The following is an 11,801-nucleotide window of genomic DNA, read 5'->3' as shown; positions in this document are numbered from 1 at the left end:
TACCAGCTGAGCCACCGGGGAAGCCCAGTAACAGAGGTAATTAAAATAAATCATAGGGATATCAGAGTGGTCAGACTAGCAGTGCCAACACAGCTTAAGTACTTGAAAGAAATACAAATTCTAAAGTCTCATCCAGACCTATTGGGACTTCCTAGGTGGTGTGAGAATTGATGCTTTTGTACTGTGGTGTTGGAGAAGACTCTTGAGAGTCCCTTGGACTGCAAGGAGGTCCAACCAGTCCATTCTGAAGGAGATCAGCCCTGGGATTTCTTTGGAAGGAATGATGCTAAAGCTGAAACTCCAGTACTTTGGCCACCTCATGTGACGAGTTGACTCCTTGGAAAAGACTCTGATGCTGGGAGGGATTGGGGGCAAGAGGAGAAGGGGACGACAGAGGATGAGATGGCTGGATGGCATCACTGACTGGATGGACGTGAGCCTGAGTGAACTCCGGAAGTTGGTGATGGACAGGGAGGCCTGGCATGCTGCGATTCATGGGGTCGCAAAGAGTCAGAGACTACTAAGCGACTGAACTGACTGACTGACTGAGGTGGTGCGAGTGGTAAAGAAACAGCCTGCCGTTGCAGGAGAGGCAATAGACCTGTTAGATCCCTGGGTGGGGAAGATACCCTGGAGGAGGGCAGGGCAACCTATTTCAGTATTCTTGCCTAGAGAATCTCACGGACAGAGTAACCTGGTGGGCTACAGTCCACAGGGTCCTAAATAGTCAGACAGGACTGAAGAGACTAAGCGCAGGCATATCCAGATCTATTAAACCAAGAAACCAGTGGATGGTGCTTCAGGTGCTGTGGGATGAAGTCTGAGAACTTACAGGGGTGGCACGGAAAATGGAAGAGTTAACGGCTTGCAAATAAAGATTTCAAAGAGGTAGCATTTAAACTACGCCATAAGTTATCGCAAGGTTAAGCAGAGAGGGCTTAAAATTAAAGACAGCAGCATTTGTAAACAAAAGCTTGACTCATGAAAAGACTTAAGGTAAGACCCAGATAAAATTATGTAAAAGTGAAAAATAGTAGCTGCTAATATTAGAAAATCAAGCCCTGTTAAGAAGGCATTGGTTCTTTAAGAAGCCTGATAAAACATGACAAACTTCTATTCATCTACTTTTTCGTTCATTGGTCTTAGGCTCAGTAGAGAGTGAAAGCTGGGACAGTAAGCGTGACTGCCTTAGCATACCAGCATTTTCCACAAATTTCCAACATCTTTATGGCACACCGGAGAAATCGCTTCCAACAGCTACTTAAGGTGAAACCCGCAACCCTCCCCATCTGTGACGTCATGGAACGCCCACCAAGGGTGTGTTCCACCAACATCCGGGCGCCAAGGGGCGGGTTTGCGCGCCCCTAACGTCACTACCGGGCGCCGGGCGCGCTCTGTGGCGGCAGATTCAAACGTTCCGGCCGGGGTCTCGGGGCCTGTGGGAGCGTCTGAGTCGGGGTTCTTGGTGTACTCGCTGGCGTGAGCTTCAGTGCTGCGCAGGGAAGACCCAGGAAGTTGAGGCGGCTGCTGCCAAAACTCGAGGGTGAGAATGGCGCTCTCCACCACGGTCTCGCAGAGGAAGATGATAAGGCGCAAGGCTCCTCGCGGCTTTCTAAAGCGCATTTTCAAACGACAGAAGCCTCACCTTCGTTTGGAGACGAGTAGCGACCTACTGGTGAGATTTTGTCCCTTCATAGACTGGCAGTGGGGCGGGGATAGATCGGGGAAATAAACCCCCCAGCCTGTATTTCGCCGCCCCTCCAGCCAGTCTGCTAAAGCTCCAATACTTTGACACCCCGATGCGAAGAGTCCACTCATTGGTAAAGACTCTGATGCTGGGAAAGACTGAGGGCAAGAGGAGAAGAGGGCAACAGAGGATGAGATGGTTGGCTGGCATCACTGACTCAATAAACATGAGCTGGAGCAAACTCAGGGAGAATAAGGAAGGACAGGGAAGCCTGGTGTGCTGCAGTTCATGGGGTCGAACATGATTTAGCGACTGAATAGTAACAGCCAATCTAGCTCTTTTGAGGCCTAGGTTTGAGGCATTCACAGCAAAACCTGGGCCTGTTAGTATTCCCGACGCTAAGTTGTTTTGGGGCCCGCTGAAATGTAGATATCCTGACTTTTTTTTTTTTTTTAACGGAAGCCTTTTAGCTTAAGTTTAAGGAATAAACTAACTGCTTTTAGTTTTTAAATATCACTCTTCAGGGGCACAGTCTGGTACTTATACTGTGCTTAGTGAAATTTGTGAAGGTTCGAAGATAGAGTTTTTTAAAAATAGATTTTGAAATTCAGGGTGGGTTACTTTCATAGTAGTTAAACTGTAAAAGGCATTTCTGACATGCTTTTCAAAAGTGCATTTCTCCTGGTCTTCTTTCCTTCGCCTTCCCTTTACCTTATTAAATACATTGCCGTTTCTTCCGCTTCAGTTTACTTACTAAAGAACACTGATCCAAAAGCTTGTAAGTAGTATGCTCCCAAGTGTGAATTCGTTTTCCTAGACAGGGAGAACACCTATTAGTTTAGTTTTCAAGCCAACCGTTAAAATTTTACCTGACTCGTAGTAACTACTGCATAATGCTCACCTAATAAAAAATGCTCACATTCAAACCACTCTAATATTTCTGTTTTGAAATAAATTGAGGGCTTTTATGTTTAATGCCTGGAATATATTATCCCTCTAACAGAATGAACACTTGCCCTGGGTTTGTACCGTAGGAGGCACCTCCTGTGGTTTGTTATAAGAGCTCTTGGAGTAAAGGAACCACTACAGGTGGGCATCTAATTTCCAGGAGATCAAGGATAAAGAATTGTGGATAATAGGGATATATGACATGGAGAGTGTCTTTGGAATGCAATAATCTGTTCCTAAGCTACGTTGTTTTTTTTCTCGCTCACCTCCCCATCTCTTTTCTCTGTAGCCTCTGCTAGTTCTCTACTGCCACCTGTGATTTTAGGATCTCTACTTTTGCTAGATTACTATAGAATTGTCCTCACTTTTCCTTTCTCTGAAGCCAGAACTACTTTTTAAATTTTGTTTTTTATAAAAGTGGCCTTTCTAATATCTCCTGTCCTTCTTTTTGGTTCCTTGCTTAGACTCTGTATGAAAAGACAATACATACTATTTTATTACCTTCCTTCCCCGAAGGTAGTGATTAAGGTGACACAAGTGAGCTGTATGAAAGTGAAATTGATTTTCAAAAGAATTTTAAGTTATTAATCGTGAAGTTTCCACTGGTGTTGGGGTTCTAAATGGAGGGGAAGGAGATTACAAGTTGGTGCAAATTTTTGGCCAGAAATTTCTCAAGTAGTCAGATTCCTCCCACATTCACACTTGCCTGCCCCAAAGTGACCCATGGACAGGTGGGCTCTGTTGTGGAGTCAGATCCAGGTGGTACAGGAAAGGATGGGAGGTGAAATTCTAAGCATTTGCAGTGGTAGGGGAAAGGAAGTTCTTTTGGCCACTGTCTGTCCCTAGATTGTATGCTTATCTTTGGCTTTTGTTATTTCTCCTTCACAGTCTTATGTATGTCGTGCATCACTCTGGTTTCTTTACTTAGGGTTTTCTGCTTACCATTGGCACTTAATAATCTTACCCAGCAGGTGTCCCACATCATCCATAAACTTCTCTACAATTGAGGCAATCTGTTTTTATTTCTTTTTCTCTAAATTTTGATAGCCATAGCATTTATATCATACAGCTTAGCTACTGGGACCCTGACAGTGTTCTCTTAAGAGTTTTGTGTGTCAGTGTTGTTTCCCAGTGTGGTACACAGCTTCTTGAGGAGAAGGAACCATGCATATCTCCTTTTGTGTCTCCCATTGTCTTAACACAAAACTAATCTCTGCTGTCTTTGCGTAAGATGATGCTTCTGCATGAAGATGTCCTCATTCCACTCTGCTTGGCAAACACCAGTTCTTTCAAAATTGAGTTCAGATGCCTCTTACTCAGTGAAGTCTTCATCATCTTAGAAACGGTCTATCTTATCTTCCATTTATCATCTACTGTCACACATTTGTCTTTAGTTTCTTATGGGTTTTGTTCTCCCGTCTGACTGGGAACTTTGAATTGGGAACTTTTTGTATTCCTTGTGTTTATTCCTTGAACATTCTGAGTGTACAATTTGAGAGTGATGTAACTATATGTGGATTGGTATTTCTAACATTTTATTCATAACTTCCTTGTGTTATGTTATAGTTCTCCTGCACTGGCTTTTTGTTGTTGTTTTATTTTATTTTTAAACTTTACAATATTGTATTAGTTTTGCCAAATATCGAAATGAATCCGCCACAGGTATACCTGTGTTCCCCATCCTGAACCCTCCTCCCTCCTCCCTCCCCATACCCTCTCTCCTGGGCCAGTACTGGGGAGCATATGTTAATCTCAGATTGTTCAGCTTTCTTGTGGCTGAGTTAGTTTTTAGATTTATCGCTAAGGGATACTGTGCAAATATCTGAGTACTTATGGTTTATGTAAAACTCAAAAAAGTGCTACGAGAAAGTGGGGAGGAAGTCATATTGGCCCAGTCTTTTAGTCAAATGGATATTTCTTTGTAAATTATCTTTTGGCTTACCTTTCAAGGAAGCTAATTTTTAAATTTTCCCAAAGTAAGTTCTTAATGGAATGGCTTACCTTTTCCAAAGTTGACTGTCTACCTGAAACCTTAAAATTTGCTTTTTTCTGACCATTTTAATTTAAACTTTAGTGCACTTGAGTGGCACCAGTTAACTGTTTTATGACAGAGAAATAGGTTGTTTAAAAAAAAAAAATTCTGATGTTAAAAAAAAAGTAGTATTAATTCAGTGTCTATATTTCATGCCCATGAAGAGTAAAGGACTCAAGTCTCAAAACAGAATGTGGTTTATTTGGGATTGCCTAAAAATTTTGTTTTGCCTAATTTGGGGAGATATGGATGGCTTTTTTGCTCATGTAGTGATAATTATTGACTGCTTAACTGCATATTGGGCCACAGGCTAAAGTTCACTGGGATACAATGTCTGGGAAGGTAGACATGGTTTTGCCCTTACATTGAAGAAGAGAGGTGAGAAGTTGCTGCCTAATGTATGTGTATGTACAGTTATAAGAAGTTCGGGGTACCATAGATCCATCTAACCTTATGTATTGGGAGGACTTGTCTTTTCAGTATAAACCAGTAGCGTGGCAGTAGGCAAAATTGTATTTGAATACTGAAAGAAATTCAGAAGGCCTAGCATAGAACTAGAAGCTGGAAAACGTGAGATGGAATTGTAAAAACCTAGTCAAATGAGGTTTAGTATTAAGGAATTTGGAGTTTATCCTGAGGGTATCTGGAAGCTATTTAGGTTTAGAAGTAGAGAATGAAGATTAATGGAGGAAACTGTGCCATATTATGGAATGTTTTTGTTGCAAAAGGAAATGGTATATCATAGGAAGTTTAAACATATTTTGAATGACATGGTATAGTGTAAAGAATCAATTGGGTGATTTACCTCAGAGTTCTTACAATAAAGAAGACCAAAAGAATATCTCCTTCCAAAGGTTCTCTATCATGTTCAGTTTAAATCCCCTACTACTCTACTTTCCCCACTTATCACTAAAACATTCCTAAACATAACAATCCACTAAAGATTTCTGCTGTGTAATAATAATAAGTAATAATTGAAAGGACCACATTACTTAGTTATTTAGCATTTAGTGAATTGTGGGGGGAGAGTTAAGTGTTGTGTATTAATTGATCTCACTACAAAGAATGTGTAAAAGTGAAAGAAAGTGTTAGTTGCCCAGTTTTGTCTAACTCTTTGCGATGCCATGGACCATAGCCCGCCAGGCTCATCTGTTCATGGAATTCTCCAGGCAAGAATATTGGTATGGGCTGCTGTTCCCTTCTCCAGGGGATCTTCCCAACCCAGAAATCGAATCCAGGCCTCCTTCATTGTAGATGGATTTCTTTACCAACTGAGCTACCAGGGAAGCCCAAAGAATGTGTACCTTTAAGTAAATGACCAAAGAAGTTATATGTTAAAGATACTGTTTAATTGAACCTGAATTGGTAGTGCCTTCAGGCACCTGGCAGAAACAAAGGATGGAGTATTACCAATAACTTAAATACAAGAGCACTAGACTCAATACTAGTGGAGAATTGAAATAGGACAGCAGCTCACTTTAGTCTTGCTTTTTTTTTTTTTTTAAGAGATGAGACATATTTTATTTGGTGGGAATTTTTAGGATACATTCTCACTTAATTGGGTTTTGTGCTCTACTTTAACTGTTTTCGGGTCTTCCCTGGTAGCTCAGCGGTTAAAGCGTCTGCCTGCAATGCGGGAGACCCGGGTTCGATCCCTGGGTTGGGAAGATCCCCTGGAGAAGGAAATGGCAACCCACTCCAGTATTCTTGCCTGGAGAATCCCATGGACGGCAGAGCCTGGTGGGCTACAGTCCACGGGGTCAGAAAGAATCGGACACGACTGTGCGACTTCACTCACTTAACTGTTTTCAAGGTATATGCATATAGAATGAGTAGCACTTTTTGATTGACTAGTGTGAACTTTGAGTAATATATTTAGCAAAATGTGCACATTCAAATGGGGTTAAATAAAGATACATATGTATATACACGTATCTTATGATACATATATATTTTTTACATATATGTAGAAGTTGTTTCTGTAAGAGTATGCAAGAAACTGGCAATCAGAGTTGACTACGGAATGATGTTGAAGAGAGGTTTACTTTTGTTGGTTTATCTTTATAGATTTTTTTGCTTTATATGTTAATTTTGAGATAACTGTAGGTTCACAAGAAGTGGCAAAAATAGTACAGAATTGCCATTCGTTTTCTGCAGCTTCCCACAATGCTAATATATAACTCTAGTTACTTGTGCAGTTTTGAATTTTGTACTCTCTGCTTATTTTATCTAGGCTATTTTAAAAGAAATTTAAAAATTATTAATAGTAGATATGATTATTCTCATGTTGTTGTATGACAAGTAACTTGACCTTTGTATCTACTCTTTTCAATTGAATAAACTTTTAAAATTTCAATTATTAAATTTTTTTTATTAGACATTTTAAATTAAATATCTTCTTAAAAAATTTTATACCTTGGATTGTAGAATGAGAGATGATTAGCCTTAAATACAGTAGTTGATATGTTTTTCTTAGGGGGGATTTTAAATTACATTGGAAACTTAACTTTAGTTGGAATGGAAAACAGAAATATTTGTTCTTATTAGAGTCCTACCTAAGTTTTGATATAATGATCCTTTAGAGTAATACTATTGTCTATGGCCTTTGGTCAGCTTTACACGTCCTTGTTTCCTGTATTGTAGTAACTAAGTCTTTTTTTAATGAAATTTTAAGATGGACCTATATTAAACTGAATTCTGTGTTACCTTAAATAAAAGTTAAGTGATTGAATCACAGTAGTAAATAGTGCAGCATTAAAATTGGGGTCTTCTTTTTAAAAGTCATTATTTCAAAATATCAATGTTTGAGTTTAAAAATTGTTTTGAATTTTCTCTTTTACAGGTGCATCTGAACTGTTTACTCTTTGTTCATCGATTAGCAGAAGAGTCACGGATAAATGCTTGTGGGAGTAAGTGTGGAGTCATTAAAAAGGAGCATGTACTGGCTGCAGCAAAGGTGAGATCTGAAATTCTTTTCTTGAGCACAGTTACCTTAGAATACCACCTAGTTCGTCACCTCTGCCTGATTTAGATTCCTTATTCAGTTTCCTTGACTGAGTTGATGCTTAGCTTTTCATGAGTTTTAATTACAGAGTTAGGTTTTCTTTATTATGTATAGTATGGATTTCTGGTGGAAAGATTCATGGCCATTGCTTTATTGCTTTAGAGGAAAACGAATGTTTGACTGCTAATCTGTGTGATTTGTAGTAACATTATTACCTTAAAATTTATGAAAACTTTTCTTCTTGACCATTTTAAGTTTACCTAATAATTTTTCTAAATTTATTTTGAGTTGAGTGACTTCTAAATCAAATTGCTTACATAAGCAGAGAAGATTGCTTCTTAGTGATACTTCTATATAATATAGAGTGTGATAACTTAAGGCAGAATTTTTTTCCATATACATCCCCAAGATTATTTTCACTTAAATGTTCCCAAGATTATTTTCACTCGATGTTAATAGATGCCCCAACAGGAAAGGCTTCGGGGTCAAATAAGTTGATATAACCTACTATATTATACCTCCCTGAATAGTTACAACGTTATGTATAGAGAGCTCATTTCTGTAAGAATATGCAAGAAATTGGCACATGGTTCACTGGGGGATGATGTGAGAGAGAGACTTATTTTTTATAGTTTACCTCTTTATAAGTATTTTTTATTTAACATTTAAATGTTTTGAACTAATTATAGACCCATGAGAGGTACAAAAATACTATACTATTTCCACTGTACCTTTTATCCAGCTCCCTACAATGTAAACATTTTTATATAACTATAGTTATGTAAAGTTATGAGAAGTTACCTTATATATAGTTATAGTTATAATATATATTATATATTTAGTTATCAAAAGTTATGAGAAATACACCAGTAATTTGTTGAACTCTGTTTAACTTACCTTTTTGTAAATTTGGGTGTATAATATACTTAGAATTTTGTAAATGAATTTGAGTACATAGTATTTTATTTTGCAGTCTACATCTTGTAGAACAGAGAAGTACTGGCCTAGGGTATAAATCTACTTGCTGACTTACGTGAGAGTCTAGAAATGGCATGCCCTGGCATTTTTTAAGGGGCTTTAAATTCTCTTACAATTATAAACATTTCCACTAGTTTCTGGACTGTTAAAGTCAATGTAAGTGTTTTCTGCAGGTAAAGCAAGGCTTAAGAACATGAGGAGTCTATGTATCTTAAATTTAGGATTGGTTTGCTTTTATTAGTGAATTATAAGTAGGCTTACCTAAAAGAAGGTAAGTTCTTTAAAAGAATTTTTTTGGTATATATATATTCTGGTCTCTAATGTTCTTTGTCCTTTACAACTTAAGATTTCATTTTGTTTACTTTTTCTTCTGGGCTTCGTGTTGTGAAAATTATCTACGTAACAAGCTTTTCAGCTTGAGATGACTGGCCTTGGTCTCTGATATAATTCCACCCTAAATAGAGGAAATTTGGTGTTTGGATGAATTTGTATTGCTTTATGGTTGTTACATTCCTGGTTTATAATAGGATTTTCAAGTTTTAGAACATATCTTAACTCCCTTAATTACTAAATTTTCTATAAACCTCAAGTTGGGAGCCATTAATCTGGACACTTTTGGCACAATTGAAGAAATTCACATCTAGAAGTGACTATTATAAAACTAGATTTTGAGAATCTAGGCATGTTTCATATTCTCAAAGAGAATTAGACTATTTTAGAGAAGTCTAAGACAATTTATAAGGCAAAAGATTCCCTAATCACATTCCAAATTGGGTTTTTATGGATTCAGAGACTTGCATATTATACACATAGGACTGTTAAACTTTTTGTTGAGTAATTGTGTTTTATTTGCCCTAGGTATAATGTAAATCTTCATTTTCTCCCCCTCACAGGTAATTCTAAAGAAGAGCAGAGGTTAGAAGTCAAAGAACACATATTTGAAAATTGTATGATGTATTATTTTAGGTGGTAACAGATCATGAAAGCACTTTTTATAAAGTAATTAATATTGTGTATTAAAACATTGGCTAGTTGAAGGATGTGTGTATTTGTATGTTTTTTGCTGTATTGAAATATCTTAAACATGTAGAACTATATAATCTTTGTTTTTGAGGAATTATTTCAAGTTCATTTTACTTCCCTTTTGTTGGTATTGCAAATGTTTTACATATCAAAAATGAAATCTTAGTGTATGAAGTAGCTTGAAGAGATGTATTTCTTAGAATTAGGTTTATAAGTATTTAGATGTACTCACTGTTAATTAGGGAATCAATTTAATCTCTGAAGGAAGACAATATACAGTCAAATTTAGATACATTTTAAATATTTTAACTGTTTAATACCTTTTCATAAGCAAAGCAGTCTGCTTTTATATTAGGCCAATAGTATACTGAAATAATTTCTTGACTGTAAACACCAGCAGTGTTTTTAAAACCTATTTCTCTTCAAAACCAAAAAAAAAAAATTACAGAGCAAACGGACTGATTTTCTTCAAGTCACACATTTAATAGATGGGTGTCTGTTCCCCCAAGAAATCATTTATTGCGTATCATCTAATAGTTGTGTTTTTACATTTTGTTTTTAAATAATTATACATTGCAACGTGAAGTTGCAAAGGTAGTACAGAGAAATCCCCTTGTACTCCATACCCAGTTTTATCCCAATGTAAATAATTAGAGTACAGTATCAAACCCAGGAATTTGACTTGGTACAATATGTGTATAATTTTGTACCATTTTAGTACGTTTGCAGATTTATGTAATCACCACTCCTATCAAGATATAGAACTATTTCATCACCACAAAGTTCTCCATCATGCTTTTCTTGTATAAATTACACCCAGCTCCCCACAACCACTGCACATGCAACCCCCCTCATACCCCTACCATCTCTAAGCCCTGGCAACCACTAATCTGTTCTCCATCTCTATGGTTTTGCCATTTTGATGGAATCATACAGGTTTTGACTTTGGGGAATTTGATTTTTTCAGTTGTCTTAACTTTCTTGATCCTCCAAGTTGTTGCGTATAGCAGTTTGTTCCTTTTTTATTACAGAGTCATCCTATTCCCTGGTATTTATGTACCATAGTTTGTATAGCTATTTACTCATTAGGAATATTTTGATTATTTCTAGGTTTTTTTTGGTTATCATAAATAAAGCTGTTATGAACAATTGTGTACCAGCTTTTATGCAATTTTAATTTCACTGGGATAAATACCCAGGAGTATTATTGCTACTGGGTTGAATGGTAAGTATATGTTTCAGTTCAGTTCAGTCAGTCAGTCGTGTCTGACTCTTTTCAACCCAATGGGCACACCAGGCCTCCCTGTCCATCACCAACTCCCAGAGCTTGCTCACACTCATGTCCATTGACTTGGTGATGCCATCCAATGTCATATCCTCTGTCATCCCCGTCTCCTCCTGCCTTCAGTCTTTCCCAGCATCAGGGTCTTTTCAAATGAGTCAGTTCTTCACAAGTATTGGAGTTTCAGCTTCAGCATCAGTCCTTCCAATGAATATTCAGGACTGATTTCCTTTAGGATTGACTGGTTTGATCTCCTTGCAAACCAAGGGACTCTCAAAAGTCTTCTCCAACACCATAGTTCAAAAGCATCAGTTCTTTGGTGCTCAGCTTTCTTTATAGTCCAATTCTCATATCCATACATGACCACTGGAAAAACCATAACTTAGACTAGACAGACCTTTGTTGACAAAGTAATGTCTCTGCTTTTTAATATGCTGTCTAGGTTGGTGATAACTTTTCTTCCAAGGAGCAAGTGTCTTTTAATTTCATGGCTGCAGTCACCATCTGCAGTGATTTTGGAGCCCAAGAAAATAAAGTTTGTCACTGTTTCTATTGTTTCCCCATCTGTTTGCCATGAAGTGATGGGACCAGATGCCATGATCCTAGTTTTTTGAATGTTGAGTTTTAAGCCAACTTTTTCACTCTCCTCTTTCACTTTCATCAAGAGGCTCTTCAGTTCCTCTTCACTTTCTGCCATAACGGTGGTGTCATCTGTTATCTGAGGTTATTGATATTTCTCCTGGAAATCTTGATTCCAGCTTGTGCTTAATCCAGCCTGGCATTTCACATGATGTACTCTTCATATAAGTTAAATAAACAGGGTGACAGTATACAGCATTGACGTACT

General features: G+C 37.7%; 1 protein-coding gene across 1 annotated transcript; it reads left to right on the top strand.

The window, feature by feature from the left end:
• The first annotated feature begins 1,401 nt into the window (after positions 1-1,401).
• Positions 1,402-9,746, top strand: CENPW (centromere protein W). Its single transcript, XM_086316322.1, has 3 exons — positions 1,402-1,675; positions 7,510-7,623; positions 9,543-9,746. The coding sequence occupies exons 1-3, from the start codon at positions 1,550-1,552 to the stop codon at positions 9,567-9,569; spliced, it is 267 nt and encodes an 88-aa protein (XP_086172448.1). The 5' UTR covers positions 1,402-1,549; the 3' UTR covers positions 9,570-9,746.
• Positions 9,747-11,801: the final 2,055 nt, after the last annotated feature.

Source organism: Bos grunniens, chromosome 9 (assembly GCF_055505025.1).
Source record: "Bos grunniens cultivar Pamir isolate PY7600 chromosome 9, Bosgru_T2T1.0, whole genome shotgun sequence".
Classification (NCBI taxonomy): Eukaryota; Metazoa; Chordata; class Mammalia; order Artiodactyla; family Bovidae; genus Bos; species Bos grunniens.
This window is presented reverse-complemented; position numbering and strand designations above follow the sequence as displayed.

Excerpts from the sequence above, each read along its gene's own strand:
- CENPW (XM_086316322.1), top strand. The coding sequence starts at position 1,550 with ATGGCGCTCTCCACCACGGTCTCGCAGAGGAAGATGATAAGGCGCAAG. Across the intron at positions 1,676-7,509 it reads AGACGAGTAGCGACCTACTG|GTGCATCTGAACTGTTTACT; the intron begins GTGAGATTTTGT and ends TCTCTTTTACAG. Across the intron at positions 7,624-9,542 it reads ATGTACTGGCTGCAGCAAAG|GTAATTCTAAAGAAGAGCAG; the intron begins GTGAGATCTGAA and ends TCCCCCTCACAG.